The following is a 19,502-nucleotide window of genomic DNA, read 5'->3' as shown; positions in this document are numbered from 1 at the left end:
ATAAATCCTCAAGATGTCTTTGCATAATGGCCGTATTCTATCAAGTTTATCCAAAGTTCACTTACTGTCGATCACTTTGATTAAGGCAAATAAAAAAGGCAACAAAGGATAATCAATTCATGCATAATCTAGACCTGTCTTCAAAGTTGAAGGCCCAAAAGGCCCATAAGAGAAATGGTCAAAGCGAATACTATTTGCCCTTCCTTACCTCTGTAACCCTTGCCTTATGTGTGCAGTAGAAATAAAATGCAGAAGACCAACAGCAAACTTGAAACAAAGATACTTCATCTCTTACTCCATTTAAGTAAACAAATGCATATTTATGAATTTGGCATACCTATTTATATTTGAAATATTCATTCACTCATTTTACAGATATTTATGGAATACTTTTATCATGTCAGGCACTGAAATAGTTACCAGGGGTACAAAAACACAAACTTCTGGTGTCAAGGTGCTTATAGTCTAAAGAGAAGACAGACGTGTCAACAAATAGTTACTATAGAGTATAAAAATACATCCTCCATTAGGACTGCTATAATACCGTAGACTGGATGGCTTATAAAAGATAGAAATTTACAGTCCTGGAGGCTGGAAGGTCCAGGATTAAGGTGCTGGTGTTTAGTGAGGGCCTACTTCCCAGTTCATAGACAGCTATCTTTTTGCTGTCCTCACATGGCAAGGAGGAGTGAGGGATCTCTCTGGGACCTCTTTTCTAAGGGTACTAATCCCATTCATGAGGGCTCCATCCTTATGACCTAATCGCCTCCCAAAGGCCCCACCTCCAAATACCGTCACATCACATCGGGCATTCCTTTTCAACGTATGCATTTGGAGCGGGGACGGGGGAGCGAGTGGACACAAACGCTCTGTCTATAGCAAAGCATGTGTGAAGCACAAGGTATGCACAGGTTGCGGTAGGTGACACGCAGGAGAGAACGAGCAGGTCTCCCGGAAGGGCGCGTGTCGGAAGAAGGCTGCACAGGAGTGGGAGATGGGTCTTGATCTGGAATTTGCCAAACCAGGGAGCAGTGAGGAGGCCATTCCAGGACAGAGGGAACTAGACGAGGAGGTTTGCTACAACCTAGTTTCTCTCTGGAGCTTGAGTTAGGAGGAGGAGGAGGAGGAGAAGCAGGTAAAGAAGGGCTTCCAATACTATGCCAGGTATTTGAGCTTGATTTCCCCCCACTGCCTGTAGAGTCAGTCCTGTAAACATTTTTGAGCCCTGTGTCAGATTTTAGGGCTACAGAGATGAATCAGTCCATGTATTCTATGGGCATTATGTTCCTTGAATACCTACTATTTGCCAGAATTTGTCCCTAAAAACACAACAATTCCAGGGGGAAGAAAGACATATATATTTTTTTTAAATGATTACAGAACTGCATGGTAAGTAGCATAATAGAAACACACGCTTTCTTCTTCCCTGGACCTAGAAAATAGTGAATCATCTGGGAACTCTCAACCTTCAAGAGTTTTACATAGGGAACTAATAATTAACAGTGATCATAGTTTTGATGGAAGAAAAGCAGTACTGCTGAGGGAGTGATTTCCAATGACCTGCAGCTGAAGGAGGTATTTTAAATATTCACTGATTCATGGTTTCAGTTTCATAAATTTTGCAAGAGTGGCGAGTCTTCAGTTGCGTCACCTGTACTTTCTCTCGGCCCGGAGCGTGCTTGGCCAACGTGGCCGGCCACCGGGAGCGAGCTCCTCAGCTCTTCCGTTCTTGCATTTCAGGTGAGCAAGAGTGAACGTCAGGTTATGAAACCGCTGTACGACAGGTACCGCCTGGTCAAGCAGATCCTGTCCCGAGCCAGCGCCGTCCCCGTCATTGTGAGTACACCGCGGCCCGGTTGCTGGTCACCTGGCTGCGTGGGCCCTGGCTATGTGATCCGGGCCCAAGCTTGCCTTCTCATGAAAGAATCGTCTTTCAGAGTTGAACCTGCCATGAGTATCCATGGCCCCTAAGCTTGAGGGATGAGTGATTCATCCAAGACTTCTGAGGCTATGTTGGCCAGAAAAGAGCATATCTGAGGCCGACAGAAATTTCTTTTCCCTCTTGGGGATACGCCTTGGCCGCCTGCATCCATCTGACACGTGCTGGGCCAGCTTTCCCACGCTTTCCTCGGAGGCGGAGCCGCGAGAGGACGGGGCGGTGCCGTCCCCGGGGCCCCGCTACAAAGAGTCCTAGCGGCCTCTGTTCTCTGTCTTCTCTCCACCTCCAAGAGATGGGTCAGCCCTGCTGGAATCAGATCCGGGGAGCGAGCTTCTGAGCACCTCGGGAGAGGGGCCGTCCTCTTTTTGGAGGATGTAGGAAGGCGGGAGGTGGAAGGAGAGGGAGGGCAGCTAACAGCTGTGAGCGGTGCTCAGTGGCTACCGCCCTTGGACTTCGCGGCTTTGGGCCTCGGAACTGGGACTTCTGAGGGCTCCTCCGCTGGCCCGTAGGCTTTGTAGTAAGCAGGCGCGGCCTCGCTTTTGTGTTGTTGCTGAAATGCGTATTCTTCTCAGCTGCTGCTCTTCTATTCCTCCTTTAAATCTCCTTGTTTATTTCTAGGCCCAAGATACAGTCTTTATATGTCTTTTAACAGTCTGTTTGTTCATATTGAATGGGGCAGGGTCCAGAGACCTCAGGCAGGTGTGTTTCAAGAAAGCTACCTTTCTAGAAGTTTTCTACAGAATAAATCAGTAAACTAACCAACAAAAGGATTACATCTAAGAAGTCCTTTTTATTCCCCAGTCGGGGGTCCCTAGTGTCCCTAAGCGGGGTGACTGTATAGCCTCTGTTGATGACCTGTGCGTCACCCGATGAGCTGACGTTTGCATTAGTTGCTCTGGAAGTTACGGTGACCAGGAGGAAAGGCGGGAGGCGGGTGCTTCTCCTCGGGGTTACTCTGCGCCTTTGGTTAACATACCCGTGTGCCGTCCTTGCTTTCATGTGGCCTCCGTGGTTGGGGGTCGGGGAGAGCTCCACAGTGAAGCAGCAACTTGGACAAGAACTTCAGTTGTGTCTGGTTTTCCTGGGACTTCCTGGCGGGGAAGGGTTCGAGTCTGTAGTTAAAAGGCAGAAGTAAATACTTGTGAGTCAGAAGGGGGTGGGGAAAGAAGTTCTCTGTGTAACCTGCCTATTAACGCCTGTCGCAGGGTTCCCCTTCCAGCAAGCGGAGAAGCCCTTTGCTGCAGCCAATTATCGAGGGCGAAACTGCTTCCTTCTTCAAGGAGATAAAGGTGAAGACCCCCAGCTGCTAACCGCTTGCTACATCCGCAGCAGTGCCTCTCCCTCCTTCCCTCTCTCCCTCTTTCCCTCTCTCCCTCCTGTGGATGGAAAGCCGCTGTGATCGGGCCCTTTGGTGATGGCTTCCTGCAGCCTTCCCTAAAAATCAGTAGCTGCCACGTAGCACAGGGAGATCAGCTCGGTGCTCTGTGACCCCCTGGAGGGCTGGGATAGGGATGGTGGGAGGGAGGGAGACCCAAGAGGGAGGAGATGTGGGGAGATACGTACATGTATAGCTGATTCATTTGTTATACAGCAGAAACTAGCACACACCACCGTAAAGCAGTTATACTCCAGTAAAGATGTTAAAAATAAATAAATAAAATAGAACTAAATAAATATAGAAAAAAAAATCAGCTGCTTCAAACCAACTTTAAGCAGTCCTCTTTTATTTATGTTATAGACCAGCTGATCTCCTTAGTTTCATTTCATTCCCTTGCTGTTGTGTTTTGTTTTGTTTTGGTGTTGTTTGGTTTGGTTTTTACTTTGCTTGCAGGGATTTTTGTTTTGTTTTCAAAATGTTTTTTGTTTTGTTTCTTTCCCCCTATTTGAGGAGTGGATTTTCTGTACTCCAAAATTTTGTTAAATTAACTCATTGGGTAACTTAAAAAAAAAAAATCTCATTTACTAAGTTTATAGCGAAACCAAAATTAGCGAAGGCACTGTATGTAGCACACACACAAAATTATCATGTTATACACAAATATCTTAGTTGCCTTTGACAGATATGTGGGTACAGTTTCATCCACTCTCCTTCCCTCTTGCCTTCCCCCTGGCACATTTAGTCCTTGGTGCTAATTTTATAATCTGTTCTTGATCTGTGAATGTAGTACTGTGACCAGCAGTCACCAGAACCTACGCTCTGGTTTTTTCCACCAGTAGTAATCATGGATTTTGTACAGATAATCCTTGTCGTCAGTGGCTACTTTTGCTGAAATGGGAGGAACCATCTGTGCCCATAGATCGGTAGGGACCTAACTGGCCTAGACTAGGATCAGCCTCTTTCATATTTTTGTTTCCGGACAACTGCACACACTGACTGCCTTGTACAGGGCTCTAGAAATGAAAAGTCAAAGTCAATCTTTTTTAAAAAAATCGATGATTGTTATTTAGCGGTTAAGTCAGAGCGGGAGTAAAACCCCAAGTGGAAGTGAGTGTCAAGAGTTTCACTTGTCGTATTTCTGTGGCAACCCCAAGCGTGGGGTGTCGTTTATTTACCGTAGTTGGGAACGATTATTTCAAGATATGGGGGCCTCGTTCCCACGGAGGGACACCAGTTGAGAACTGCTCCACTTTCTTGCCTGATTGTCTCCACTGTAACTGAGGTCAGGAGCCGAGAGCCACAAAGCCGTCTCTTCTCTTCACTCTCTTCCTTTTTTTACCTCCCAAGGTCTACTTCACAGACCTCACTTTAGCTGTTAGGCAGTGATCGTGCTCCCTATTCATGTTGTTTAAACAGAACTGGTTTTATAAAAATGCTGTAGATGTGAAATTTAGGCAAATACGCTACATTGTATCTTCAAAATTAGAGCTATTTTCTTACAATAAGACTCGATGTTGATGAAAGAAGACAAATTTATCTCGCTGATAATTTCACACAAGAATTAAAACACCGTAATTGAAGAAATCTGGGCAAGTGTGTGCATGAAAATTAGCATATTTCTCTTAGAAGCGCGCGCTAAAACTATTCCCAGATAAAAATGTGTTCTTTAACACATCCGAAATATGACACTTGATAATTGGCTCATGAAACGAATGGAAGATACAGGAAAGATGCTCTTTTTAAAAGTTGTTCCTCCAAATCTTATCCTTTAGCTTAGTTTATTTTTTTCACAATTATGTTTCGGCCATTGCTCTTCTACTGGCCCTCACGACGATCAACATTTCAGATAATTTTGCAGTTATCACATTGCTCTCATAAAAGGTGTCATCTTTTAGTTCATTCTGTCCCAGTTGGCCAGGTCTATCAGCATGTATTTGGACTGTCCTAATTCTCAGAAATTCGGTTATAATTTGGAATCTGGTGTGTGTGCAGATAAGATTGTATCTAAATGGTTTCTTTGAAAACCATCCCTGATTTTTAATGCTTATGGGAAGACACCAGCTGTGTGTGAGAGAGAGCCAGCTCAAGTTCTGAAGCCCTAGAACTTCCAGCCCCCAAAATCCTACAGATCATCTAGTCAGTTCTCTGATCCAACGTAAGAGTTTCCTCTAAAACTTCGCCGACAAAATAGAGACACCGTCCCCAAGAAGTTATTCCTCCCTCAAACTTGAGGCGTCTACGGCAAGGAAGAGAGTAAGGTCTCTGGTTACATGGGCTCAGCATCAACAAGAGCTAAACGTTTATATTAATAGTTTTATAGCTTATCATTTGAAAAATTATCGAAAACAGTATAGTAATTATATAATTTTAGAATGCATAAGTTTAATAACTATAAAATAGAATTAATGGAATAATTAAATTATAGTATTCATAGTTACGACTGTATGACTTTCTACCTACAGGCCTAGCCTTGCCTCTGGAGCAGCATGGACTAAGCATACGTACACTCGCCTGCCCTGCCCACTGCCACCCACACCCTGTGAACATTTTTTCTCCAGGTTCTTCTTACCCTTTCTCATGCGATATGGGCTCCGGACTGTCCAGCAGTGCAGTGGCTCTGCGCTCTACACCAGTCCCTCTATATCCCTCTTAAAAACTGATACCCAGGGCTTCCCTGGTGGCGCAGTGGTTGAGAGTCCGCCTGCCGATGCAGGGGACACGGGTTCGTGCCCCGGTCCGGGAGGATCCCACGTGCCGCGGAGCGGCTGGGCCCGTGAGCCATGGCCGCTGAGCCTGCGCGTCCGGAGCCTGTGCTCCGCAACGGGAGAGGCCACAGCAGTGAGAGGCCCACGTACCACAAAAAAACAAACAAACAAACAAACAACAAAAAAAAACTGATACCCAGAACTGAACGTTATTCTAGATGTGCTTTAACCAGCCCGACATTGGACCAAGGACTAGTCCTGACCTTGATCTAGATGACTAAGGCCCTTCGGTTCTCAGAGTCTGTGCCTGTCAACATGCTGTCAGTTCCTCTTGGTCTTTCTGAGGCAGGATGTCTCAGCCTCAGCACTACAGACATTTGGGCCAGATAACTCTTTGCTGTGGAGGACTGGCCTCCACCCACTGGCCGCAAGTGGCACCCTCCCACCATCCCTCCCCAGTGTGACGACCCAAAATGCCTTCAGACGTTGCCAGAGGCCCCCTAGGGGGCAGACGTGCCCCCGGTTGAGACGCACGGCTTGTCGCCCCGCCTCACTGTTGATTTATGCAGCCCCAGCTTCCTCTGCGAAGGATGCTTAGTGTCCGTGTGTCCACGGTTTTTGTCCTAATCTAATTACAGGACCTTGAATTTTTCCAGTTTGTTACTCTCCATACTTCTAGCCTCATGAAATAGATCACATCTAGACTTTATATTCCGGCACACCCAGATATCCCTACCCGCCGTGTTATCTACACGTTTTGTGGATATCTTTGGCGCCTTATCCAAGTGACTGCTAAATATGGAGTAAGGATGGGTCAGGTAAGGAGCCCGCTAGAGGCTTCCCTGCAGATTCACATCAGCACCGCAGCAGCACTCTGCAGAAATGTTCACAGCCAGCTTTCCTTTCACAGATCAGCCCACCTCGTTCTTTACTGAAATCCAGATATTATGCCAATCCTATCAAAGAAGAAGAAAATGCTTAGTTTTTTTTCTGATTTGGGTCCAAGGAGCCACTGGTCGCCACTGTTGATCCCTGATTCTTTTTCAGTTACTCGTCTGTCATCTAGATATTGATTCCTTCTAGAATCTACTCAGTATCCACAACAACCCGATGGTCTCACAATGGGAAGATCTGTTTTGCTGTTTCTTTTTCCCTATGTTTTTCACAGCTCACTGAGAATAGCTTTGTTTAGCTTCATCTTCAGAAACACTGAGTTCTCAGGATGTGCAAGACACAGTCTCCCATTTTGAAGTTCTCTCCGGACCTTGGGGTGTAATTGATAAGGCTTAGTTAGACCCCTAACTTCGTTTCTTTCTGTCTCGGGCTTTAACACGCTCTTACTAGTAAGTTGCATTTCTCTTTTAAAGCTGAATTACTGGACGAAGAAACATTTATTGAACACCTAATATAGGCAGGCATTGGCTGAGCTCTGGGAACAGCAGGGAACAGAGAGGCCCAAATCCCTCCCTGCATGGAGTCTGTAGTCAGATGGTCCCACCTGGTCTCATCCAGGAAGGGGAGGTGGGCAGAGCCTGAGCAGCCCGGTGTACCTGCTCAGGTACTCAACACGTATTATCTCACTTCTTATGTAAATGATGTAGATGGGACTTGCCACGTCATCTTATAAAAAAGAGAAACTTTTAAACTCTTGATTTAAAAGCCACTTTTACCCTGTGAATTTAAAAATGGTTTTAATTTTTTTTAATTAATAATGAAGCTTTTACTTCCATGGATCAAGAAAAGAGATTGAAGATCTAAAGTCACAGCAGAAAGAATCTGGAAGGATCACTTAGTTTTAATTTGCCAACTCTACCTTCATGCCTTCGTAACAGTAGTTTCATTGTAGTTATGTAAGAGTCCTTTGGTTTTGCCTATTTGTTTGTTTCTTTATTCACTTTATTTCTCTTCAGAGGCACCATTATAAACATACCAAACTTTATGGTCAGAAAATCCGCCACAGACAGTTTGAATCCTGTACTTTACCTGTGAGCAGTGGTTCCCCCGGCCTCCTGAGAGCCATTGGCTGCGCTGGCCCTGAAGCCACTTGGTTGAACTGATAACTGATGTTATAATCCTGCTGTTGATGTAGCTGAATGCGTAACCAATTTTTTAATTTCTCAAGATATCAGGACATTCTTTTCTGCTCTGACTGTACATTTTGGCAGTAAATTACTTCTTTTAAAATCTTTCTTTCAGACTCTGATATCATTTCTTAGAATCACATAGCTTTAAATTGGCACTAAGACATTCTCTTAGAAAAATAAGTTGACCTCATTTTTCTAATTGCATTTTTATCAAGACAGAGAATATCACACTTTTCTTAGAACCCTGAATGCTGAAAAATACAGCTGTGGTCCTTGGAAACTCTTTGAAAAAACATAAGTTTTATGATTCTGATCGTGGTAAGATAAATGTTTTGATCTTCTCAAAATTTTCCTAAAATTTTTTGCATCAAGCAACCACAAATATTTCGTAATCTCAACTTTTAAATAGAAAGGCCGTATTGTTGAATTTCTGGAAAAGCTTCATAGCTTAAAAAAATTCTGAGACACATAACTAATAGAAGCTTTAAAGCACTGATTTCTGGTGGTGGATTTTTTTTAGGTATCGTCACAGAGCTGAGAATGTTTAGATTCATTTGCTTCTTTTGATTTAGGGTATAAGTTATGATGATTGTTCCTTCCTACCCTTGGCCTTGACAACTGTTCATTGTGCTGTACACTAATTTTTTAACAGCTTTTTTCCCTATTGAGTAGCTGTGTTTAGCATTTGCCTTATTTACTGTGTACATATAGATATTCAGTAATGTATCCATCATGTACACGTGTGCTGCTAAATGTAGCTACATAGAAGAAACCATGAGGGGTCTGGATAATTAAGTGATCGTGAAGTGATTACCTGTAATGAAAGAGGGCCCGAAAAAGTGACCCAACTTTTACTGGGGTTGCTGTGTATCTCCAGGAAGAAGAGGAGGGTTCAGAAGACGATAGCAGCACAAAGCCAGAGTTCACGGTCACCCTGAAAACCGACGATTTCAGTGCACGTTGCTTTCTGGACCAATTTGAAGATGACACTGATGGCTTTATTTCCCCAGTGGATGATAAAATACCATCAAAATGCAGCCAGGATACCGGACTTTCAAATCTCCACGCTGCTTCAATGTAGGTTGTTTGGCTGGTGGTATTGGAATGTTGGGATGAAAATAATTTTCCGAAAATATTATTTTAGCCTTTGTCCTTAAATTGGCTGACAAAACGTAAGTGACTTGCCTAGGGTGCATCTATGTGGATAAAACAGGGTTTGCTTGTTTGTTTAACTTCCGGCTCAGTGGTTTTCTATGCTTCACCCCGTGTTATCTGAGGGAGCGTCTGAGATCTTGCTTAAACAATCGCGAGGTCTCTGTAACGGCATTGTGGGGTTCTGTGCGCCACAGCTCGCCATTTAACACGTACCGAGCTCGGATGTCATCTCCTCCTTTCTAAGCAAAACATGACAAAGCGCCGTGGGAGTTCACGAGCCTGAGGCATTCATAAGTAGCAGGAGCCTCGCAGGAGCCCCAAAAGCCATATCTCTCGTCAGTGCGCTTTGGCTTCCAGGGGATGGAAGACATCCATTTCTGCTGACCCCCAGCTCCTTCCACAGTAGCTGCACTTACATGCTTTTCCCTTTCCCCACAACTCCTATCAAGTTGCACATTCCTTACATTCATAACTATTCAGATTTAACTCAGTTTTCTTGAAATACTTCTGCCCCACTTAGACCAGAACTCTTGGAACACCTTCAGGAAATGAGAGAAGAAAAGAAAAGGATTCGAAAGAAACTTCGTGATTTTGAAGACAGTTTTTTCAGACAGAACGGAAGGTAAGTGCATATGTTGTCCCTCCCCTCCCCCTCCTCACACACAGCCCTCTTTCTTCTGTGTCACATCTGTGCAAAGCCTCCCACGCGGGAGCCCCCCTCCGGCTTTCCTGTAACCTGGCCCTTGGTTTTGTGCCCAGGGCCCCTTTGAGGTTTACTGGAAATGGTGAGGTCTGTGTGGCCCTTCAGGAAGAAGTGCTCCTTGGATGATACCCAAGACCGATACAGATTCAGCTAACATTTATACAGAACTCACCTGTCACATCAAATTCTAATCTACAATGAGGAGCTTAAAGCTAAGTTTCTAGTGGACAGCACTGCTTTTGATTTCCATTTTTGTCTTTTTACTCTTAATATACTTGAAGGAGAAATAAGCAAAGGGGTACTCTAGGTCTTGCTGGTTTGTAGGCTCATTTTAAAGGCAGAGTCGTCAAGTCAAATGAGAAATACACAAGAAACAAGAAGCCCTCCTGACTGATACAGTGCCTTTCACCAGTGAGGGTTTTTTTTTTTTTTAATACATTTTATCACCTAACATTCTTTTTATTTTTTTAATAAATTTTATTTATTTATCTTTGGTTCTTCGTTGCTGCGTGAGGGCTTCTCATCGCGGTGGCTTCTCTTGTTGCAGAGCACGGGCTCTAGGCGCGCGGGCTTCAGTAGTTGTGGCGCACGGGCTTCAGTAGTTGTGGCGCACGGGCTTCAGTAGTTGTGGCGCACGGGCTTCAGTAGTTGTGGCGCACGGGCTTAGCTGCTCCGCGGCACGTGGGATCTTCCCGGACCGGGGCTTGAACCCGTGTCCCCTGCATCGGCAGGCGGACTCTCAACCGCTGTGCCACCGGGGAAGCCCCACCACCAGTGAGTTTTAGGACATACTGTCATCATCATCACAGAGCGCTATGCTGAGGGATAGCCTTCCCTGTTAGCAAGTGACCACGCACAGAAAGTCTGACTCAAGTCGCAGCATGAGACCAGGTTAGAGCAGGGAATAGAGCTCCATCTCTCACGTTGGAATTAAGTTTTATCATTTTAAAATGTGTTATTTTAATCCAAATTATTTAAACAGTGTAAATACAGTTTCTCATTAAGTCTCCTTTTATACTTCTCAAAAGTATTGGGAAATAAAAGTACCATAAAAATTAACTTAGGCATTAAAAATGTACTATATTTCATGGGCTTCCCTGGTGGCGCAGTGGTTGAGAGTCCGCCTGCCGATGCAGGGGACGCGGGTTCGTGCCCCGGTCCGGGAAGATCCCACGTGCCGCGGAGCAGCTGGGCCCGTGAGCCGTGGCCGCTGCGCCTGCGCGTCCGGAGACTGCGCTCCGCAACGGGAGAGGCCACGGCAGTGAGAGGCCCGCGTACCGGGGAAAAAAAAAAAAAAAAAGTACTATATTTCAGTTTATTTCAATTATTGTATAAATTTATTTTGGGGATCTCTGATTTGGATCTGTCCTATAATGACTTTCTCAAGATTTATGAATTTTTATACCTAAATATTTGTTTTTCTTTCTCCATGAATTGTAGGATATTTAGAAAACATAGATAAAAGAAATAATACCCCAAATGGTAATAATCCCCAAAGACAAACCAAAGGATTAATGTTTTGATGTGTTTCATTGCAGTCTTCTTCCCAAACATATTTTTGGTTTAGCTGCTCATTGTTTTTTCCCATTTGTTTATAGTCACATTATACACAGATATCCTATAATTATGTAACCCTCACAAGTTTTAAGAAAATGCAGTTGATGGGAATCAGTCATCATCACACGAGCTCAGACCTGTCAGGGGCGTCAGATCTCACAAAACCTGCTTCCATCACTTCGTATGCGAGGCGCGTGAAGACCCTCTAGGGCTCGTGTGGGCCAGGCTCAGACGCCCCCTTCCCTTCCCTGCTCTCTCCTGGGAGCATCCAGCGTCCTCTCCTTGAGCAGGCGGAGCAGGAATAAAATCAGTTCGCTGAGCAAAGTTAAATGAGCCCCGAGCTATCCCATCTTGCATTTTTGCTCTTCGATAAGAAGTAAAGGAAGCCTGGTGTTTGCACGTCTGACGTGTGCGTTTCCAAGTGAGGTGAGAAGCGGGGCGGTGCCCGCTGAGGACGCGGGTAAGAGCAGCCTTTGGTCGGCTTCTCCTGCGGGTTGTGTTGGATCGCGCATTCAGGGTACTTAGCCCAGCGCTCACCCTCTCGTCAGCTCTCCAGTATAACACTTGCGCACATAAAAAGTGTACGTACAGGGCTTCCCTGGTGGCGCAGTGGTTGAGAATCCGCCTGCCGATGCAGGGGACACGGTTCGAGCCCCGGTCTGGGAGGATCCCACGTGCCGCGGAGCGGCTGGGCCCGTGAGCCGTGGCCGCTGAGCCTGTGCGTCCGGAGCCTGTGCTCCGCAACGGGAGAGGCCACAACAGTGAGAGGCCCGCGTACCACCAAAAAAAAAAAAAAAAAAAGTGTACGTACAAAATTACTCAGCAAACTGTAAAGGTTTATTAGTATTCTGTGATCCAATTGCTGAATTCCAAGACGAAGTTTTATAGTAAGTAGGAGTAGTAACTATTGTTTTTAAACCCTGTAAATTATGGGTGTACCAATGACTCATCCGAAATTTACTGGTTCATTAGGTGAAGTAGATAAAAGTGAGAAAGCATTAAGTGTAAGTAAAGGACTCCAGCGCGTGGAGACTTGTGGTAGGAATTCATACGTAGCGACAGCAGAGAGAGAAAGTGTCTCCATTTCTTAGTCTTTCCTGCCACGCCTCGAGATGCCAGAGTAACTCTGAAACTCGGTTGCATGGTGCCTCCTGGGACGCAGTCTTTCACCGCCTGTCTAAACCCAGCTCCCGTCTCGAGACCGAGTGATTCTTGGCAGCGCTGATTCTATGGGGTGATCATTCACCTGACGCACAGTATCCTCTGGAAGAGGCCGCGAACGGTCATCAGCCCCTTTTCCCTTTGTTCCATCAGAAACGCCCAGAAGGAAGACCGCACCCCCGCGGCTGAGGGCTACAGCGAATATAAGCACATTAAGGCAAAACTGAGGCTCCTGGAGGCGCTCATCAGCAAGAGAGACGCTGACTCCAAGTCCGTGTGAGGAGGGAGCCCCACCCGGGCCAAGGGGGCTGGGCGCGCAGGGCGAACGTGCCCCCGCCCCCCGCCTCCCCTGGCAGATGGCAGCTCTGCAGAAACTGGAAGGCGGCCTCGGGGGCTGGACCTACAAAGAGAGCAGCTCCTCTGCCTCTGGGCCCGCTGGGATCATCTCCGGCTTCCGCCGCCTGCCTTGGAAACCACCCAGATGGCAGGAGCCCGGCCGCCCCCAGGTAGGAGCTGTGGGCGGGGACGTCGAGCTCCCCGTGCACCCGCGCGCCCGCAGACACACACCCGGACGCCGTAGAGGAAGCTCCGCTGGCACTGGCAGCGACGAGTCCCGACACTGAGACACACTCATCTACAGAGGGTGCACGCTGCTCTTGTCTGGATAACTGAGAAACGGCCCGCCCTCTGTCGGACCGTGACAAAAACAAGCTCAGGACTTCACCCTGCAGCGCGAGCTTGCTGTGCACGTCCAATGCAGGTGCCCGAGAGAGCACGGGCCCAGCCCAAGGGAGCACGGGCTCTCTTTGGACCCGGTCAAGTGGGAACCTGCATTGGAGCCCTGTTTGCTGCCTTGACCGTCCTCGTGACCTTTCCACAGAGCTGCGCCTTTCCCCACTCGTGTGAATCGCTTCCCCTTTAGCTCTCAGGTGGACGGAAGCGGCGGCACCCGGAATGGCCGTGCAGTCCTCTGTTTGACCGTGTGTGTCTTCGCGACGTCCGCAGCTGATAGAGAGCTGTGATCCCTGACTAGGGCTGCACCGTCTGCAGAGGACAGAGGGGACAGAGAACTAGCTAATATTTGTGCTGATTTTTAAATTAGGCAGCAGCGAAGAGCCTGGAGAATCCTTTCCTGAACGTTGACTGTGCTTATTAGCGTCAGATTTTAACATCAGACACTAAGTGTGGCCAGCAGCCTCTTTGGGGTTTGGTTTGGTTTGGTTTGGGCTCTAGCCAAACAAAAGGGTCTGGCTTAATTCTTAGCTTAAGAGTAGAGGACCGTGAGAGAGAAAGAGCCTGTATTCTAAGCCTCTGAGAACTTACCAGAGTTTATTTTGTTTTCTTTTTTTTTTTAAGTAAACCTGCACTAAAAATCTCCTGAGGGGTAAGTATAGCCCTCAGAGCTCAGCCTAAGGCAGAATCTAAATCACACTATTTTCAAGATCATGTATAAAGAGAAAAAAAATAATGGTGTATAGCCAATTATGATTATAATTTTTTCAAAGACGGTGTCACAAAACTGTCTATATTAGACATTTTGGAGGGACCAGGGAATTTAAGACACCAAATCATCTCTTCAGTGTGCCGATGTTATCCTGTGATCTGTTGTTGCTTTTTGACTTTCTGTGTCTGTGCTGAGGAAAGTTTCTGCCGGCCCCTCCCGGGCCACGTTTCTGCTCTGTGAGGCTGAGCTCAGGTGTCTCCACGCCAGCCGCTGGTTGCCGAGAGAAGGTGTCTCAGCAGGCTCTGCCTTTTGAAGATAATGTTGCAGGATGAACAGGACAGCCAAGGGTACCATTTTGTTTTCTTTCATAATAATAACAAGGAGAAAGCTCTTCCTGATCACTTGTCAGTTTCCAAAATGGGTTCTTGAGAAACCGTCTGGTCAGATTGGATTTGTAGCAGCATTTTCCCATGTTGACGTGAAGTGGCAGCTCTCGGTCGGTTGAAAATCGTTTAAGTCAGGAGTAGGGGGAAAAGAATACCTTTAAATTTGCTCTTAAAAATAATCATCCAAAAGCCTGAGCTATATGTTGAAAGTGCCCTGGTTGAATCCACATACTTACAGACGGTACATAATCCTGCAATATAGATATAGCTTGGTATTCTTTGCTCTACTGTTTACATTGCAGATTGCTATAATTTCAAGGAGTTATATTATAAATAAAATGATGCACTTTAGGACGTTTTCTATTTTTGAAATCTGAACATGAATCATCCACATGACCAAAAATTGTATTTTTTCAAAGAAATACATGTCTAGTTTGTCCTTTTTAAGTAATTATTCTCTTACATAAGCTATAATATAAATCACATCATTACCAGTTAACTTTCAAAGCACATCTGTCTAATAAGAGTATTGTTTTGAAAACACTACTATGCTATAGAACTTTAAAAGAGAAAAAGCTATATAAATGAGAAGCTACTAGACGTTTTGAAATCTATTGTTTCTGCCAAAGGTAAATTAAGTAAAAGATTTATTCAGGAATCCCCGTTCAAATTTGTATGATTGAATAAAAGAAGACACCAAGTTATAGTAAAATGTGTATGGAATGTCATGTTTTCCTTTGTAATTTATAATAATATACTTCCTAGAATGGTGCCCAAGTTAAGGGAGGGAAGCCCTGTTTACAGGAGATTCTATCTGAAGACAGGTTAGTCCGTAGGTTCTGGCTCTGCCCGAAATGCTGAGGTAAATTTGTTTCCATAGCAACCATTTTTGCAGCCCAGAGTCTCGAGGCCCTAGAGACAGTGTCTTAACTGGCTTAACACAGAATTCTCTGGGCTGCGGTTTTTCCTTTGCTCTTGTCGGGAACGTGTGTGTGTGTGTGTGTTTATGAGCACATGCCAACAAAATAAATGTCAAGGGTTATTTAATAACAATGATAAGTAAAAGTAAAGCGTGAGTAAACTTGGCTGTGTGATTGTCAGAATCAGAGATAGCAGAGGCTTGTAATTTTCCCAGGCATTTGCTTTTCATGGTGTTTTAGTCTGGAGCAAACCTTGAAATAGGTATTTGCGTTAAGTGTGTTATCATTACTGCATTTCATCTTTGAAGCATTGAGCTTGTACTTTACTTGTTAGACGGGTCTGTGCAAGGTTGTGGATAAGGGCCTGCGGAGAAGTTTTGCAGGACAGCGAAGTTTGTCTTGGTGCTGGCAGAAGAAAGTCTGCACGAACTCAGTGACCTCCGGTTCGGGGAAAAGTCCCAGGAAAGACCATGTCACATTTCAAGCTGGAGAACCGGGTTTTTTTCATCGCTAGCTATAATTTAGTGTGAGCTGATAAGCAGATTTCTTCGCTTGGGTTGCCAGCTTGAAGTGAAAAGAGCGTTATTCACCGGCGAGGCGGGCATCAGCGGTGCCTCTGTGTGTGACGCCAGTGTGAAGTTTGCTTCCTCCCACCCCGCGGCGACACCTGCGCGGCGGCGGAGGAGCCTGTCGCGGGGCGCGCCTGCTCGGGGCGGTGGCACTGCTCGCCCAGGACAAGCGCCGCAGGTCGCGCTCTTGTCGTACACGCGGCACCGAGAGGCGCCCAGGCCAGCGATCCCGGCGCCTCCCGAGGGCTGAGCTTAGCATTGCTCACAAGGTGACTGTTAAGTCTATTATCAGAATCAAAGGGCAGCCATGGTGCCAGCTAAGCTGGTTCTTTCTGGGACTGCCTAGTTCTCCGGAGACAGAATTGAGCCCTGTATCCAGAACGGATGACAGACTTACAAGGAAAATCTAAATCTAAAGATTGTTGATGAATTTTTTAAGAGATCCTTCATCTGATCATGAAGATGCCATCTTTCTTAAGGGTATATATGTCTTAAGGCTGGATACCTCACTACCTTTGATGGTATATTTACAGCTGAACGCCATGATCTCTTTTAACTGCTTTGTGAAAATCTGGTTGTAGCCTAAATTGGTTTTGCTTTCAAGACAGGTCTTCCCGACCCACTGCATCCTGGGGGGTTTTCTGGCGAGGTGGGGAGTGGTGGTTTCTGCACCAAGATCAGCACCTCTGTACAGGTATTCTTTCGTGGTATCCATTTGGTTAAACCAATAGGGAGGGACAAAACTGGGCTAAAACGTTAAAGCAGTGTTTCCTCGGAAGGCCATGGGTTTAGCAGAAGCCAGAGTGTGCTTTCTTTTTCTTTGATTAATCCCCTCCCGTGATATTTTTTTCCCCACGTGACCCTCAAAATCTACTGAAGAGTACATTTTGTCAAAAGATAGGCTAAACGTGTTTTCAAGTGTGTGGGTACTGAACTTGTGCATACTGGCACTTCTTCACAGGGCGGCTGACACAGCAAGCTCCAAAAGATGCCGATCTACGTGTCAGCAGCCACTCTCCAGAGTAGAGATCGCGCCCTTGGGGCACCCACACTCCACCACCATGATCCTTCACGACAGATGTATGTGGGTAAGCCGAGGTCAGTCACAGGTACGCGCAGATGCGTTTTAAAATGAAGTCTCTACATCTACAGCTTCATATTGCCATGAAAGTGCAGGTATGTCTCTAGAGGATCGCAATTTGTCTGGAATGCAGCCAGCCGTGGCCATGTGCACAGCTTGAGGAACCGATGCGGGAGATCTAGACCCGAAAGCACCTATACGGTCATGAAAAGCTCCGAGAGTGGACGCAATTTTAATAAATAACACGGGCCCACAACAATGTTTACAGGACATGTAAGCAGAAAGCATTTGAAATTAGAGTTGTTCCTTTTTTAAAATGTAAACTGAAAGAAAATATGTACATTTTTGTACATGACTGTGTTTTGTATGAACAGAAATAAAATGTTTTTCCTTGTGAATGTTCTGAAGTTTTTGACAGCGTCAGGAGCGTGTGACCGAACCCTCTGTGAGGTCTGAGCGCTCCCTGTGTCAGGGATCAGGCTGCTCCCCTGAGCTCCTCGGCGGCCCCCTGAGGAGTCCGATTCGTTATTCTGTCTCCAGGGAGGGCCCTGGAAGGTGAAGCAAACTGGGTACAGGCCCGTGATGGTTGGCAGGAAAACAGGCTTGTGCTGTCCGCTCAGCTGCCTTTGAAGCAATTCATGGAAGGGGCTGGAGGGGTGCAGAAGGAAAGGCATTAAGAAAAACAACTGTTTAAGTACATGTCCAAAGTCTCGGAGGCCACCACAGGCAAATATGTGAACCGCTCACTACTCTGAAGCTAACGAGGCCACCAGAAAACTGTGACACAGAAGAAAAGGCACATAGCAGTCGTGTGAGGTGAGCAGCTTGTGGTCGGTGGAGGTCTTTAAGCTGCATGTGTTATAGACACCTGACTTAAGTGACTCAAGTACACATTCAAAGTATACTAAACCTGAAATTTAAAAAAAAAAAAAAATGAAGGCTTGGAGCAAGGACCTTGTCCCAGTACCGACACCAGGATTGGAACTAAGGTCTGTCTGACTTCGGAGCCTGAAGACGCAGCACTGCTGATGGCACAATGGCCTGGCGTTCTGTCAGAACTGAAGCTCGGGCTTCCCTGGTGGCTCAGTGGCTGAGAATCCGCCTGCCGATACAGGGGACGCGGGTTCGAGCCCCGGTCCGGGAAGATCCCACGTGCCGCGGAGCGACTAAGCCCATGCGCCACAACTAGTGACCCTGCGATCTGGAGCCGCGAGCCACAACTGCTGAGCCCGCGTGCTGCAGCTACTGAGGCCCACGCGCCTAGAGCCCGTGCTCCGCAACGGGAGGCGCCACTGCAGTGAGAAGCCCGCGCGCCACAGGGAAGAGTAGCCCCCGCTCGTAGTAACTGGAGAAAAGCCCACGTGCAGCAACGAGGACCCAACATGGCCAAAAATAAAATAAATGGAATAAATAAAAAGAAAACACTGAAGCTCGCCTGAGTAACTTACTTTTTGAAACACTGGGTCCAAAGTAATAAAACGGAGGCAGGAGTGGCAAGCAGTGTATTAGCGACCCTTCATTTTCTTAAGTCCTATTTTGCTGTGGCCCCTCTGAGGGACTAGAAAGGGATGCCGGCCCAAGTACACCAGCTTCTACAGCCTGTTTAAAGGCCTGGTGGTCCTCCGGACGGCCTCCCCCGTCTCCCCTGGAAATGCTTTTCCTCCTACGCTCTCAGTTTGCAGCACTATGGATGAACTGAATGGGAATTTCAGAACAGGGGCCGACTGGGGGAGGTTGGGAGAGAAGGACAGTCCTCGTCACTGCTTTCAATGGCCTCATGATTACCCCCTCTAGAAGTGGATTCTGAATCTTGTAAGACACAATGTATCAGGTTATCCCTAAGCTGGGTCAGCTTATCAAGGCTATAAATACACGGTTGAATTTCACATTCAGTAAAAGCTGAAAGCAGCAATTCTCAGAATGCCGGCTGGCAGGCCGACAAGCGGGGCTTGGCAGGAGCTGGGCTTGCTGACGGCTTGCTTCTCACCGCGCCTCTCCGTCAACAAGGCTCGTACCCCAGGGTGGATCCGGGTTGTGCAGCACCTTCCGGGGAGCGTGGCGCAAGACGCAGCGAGAACCAAATCCGAGACCTCTGGGCTTCCCTGTCTCAGCTGAGCCTTTGTGTGTATAAATCATCTGAAACTCGTATCTTCCACACGTTTGAATCTTCCTCTAATTTCTCAAAAGCAATTCGAAGATGCTGAGAAATCCTTGTCATGCTTCTGGTTCTACAGCGTTGAGTACTTCTTGGTAAGATATTCTGAGATATTGTTATTTTTCTGCAACTTGCTTTTTTTAACTGAAGTAGAGTTGATTTATAATGTTTCGGGTGTATGGCAAAGTGATTCAGTTATATATATATGTATATACTTTTTCAGATTCTTTTCCATTATAGGTTATTACAAGATATTGAATATAGT

The 19,502-nt window shown here is 46.3% G+C and overlaps 1 protein-coding gene across 14 annotated transcripts in view; it reads left to right on the top strand.

The window, feature by feature from the left end:
• The window catches only part of FAM13A (family with sequence similarity 13 member A), a 358,502-nt gene extending 341,022 nt beyond the window's left edge, over nucleotides 1-17,480 (top strand). For 10 of the 14 annotated variants that reach the window (XM_067035492.1, XM_067035488.1, XM_067035487.1 and 7 more), the window contains 5 exons: nucleotides 1,741-1,836; nucleotides 3,145-3,228; nucleotides 8,984-9,183; nucleotides 9,782-9,883; nucleotides 12,836-17,480. In XM_067035492.1, the coding sequence (XP_066891593.1) occupies nucleotides 1,741-1,836; nucleotides 3,145-3,228; nucleotides 8,984-9,183; nucleotides 9,782-9,883; nucleotides 12,836-12,962 (609 nt within the window). In that variant the 3' untranslated portion in view covers nucleotides 12,963-17,480. The remainder of the gene's footprint in view (nucleotides 1-1,740; nucleotides 1,837-3,144; nucleotides 3,229-8,983; nucleotides 9,184-9,781; nucleotides 9,884-12,835) is intronic. The other 4 variants (XM_067035489.1, XM_067035491.1, XM_067035497.1 and 1 more) reach the window with 1 other exon arrangement.
• The last annotated feature ends 2,022 nt before the right edge of the window (nucleotides 17,481-19,502 follow it).

The sequence above is a fragment of the Kogia breviceps genome, chromosome 6, assembly GCF_026419965.1.
Source record: "Kogia breviceps isolate mKogBre1 chromosome 6, mKogBre1 haplotype 1, whole genome shotgun sequence".
Taxonomy (NCBI): Eukaryota; Metazoa; Chordata; class Mammalia; order Artiodactyla; family Physeteridae; genus Kogia; species Kogia breviceps.
The sequence above is the reverse complement of the archived record's forward strand: the minus strand, read 5'-3'. Positions and strand labels throughout refer to the sequence as shown.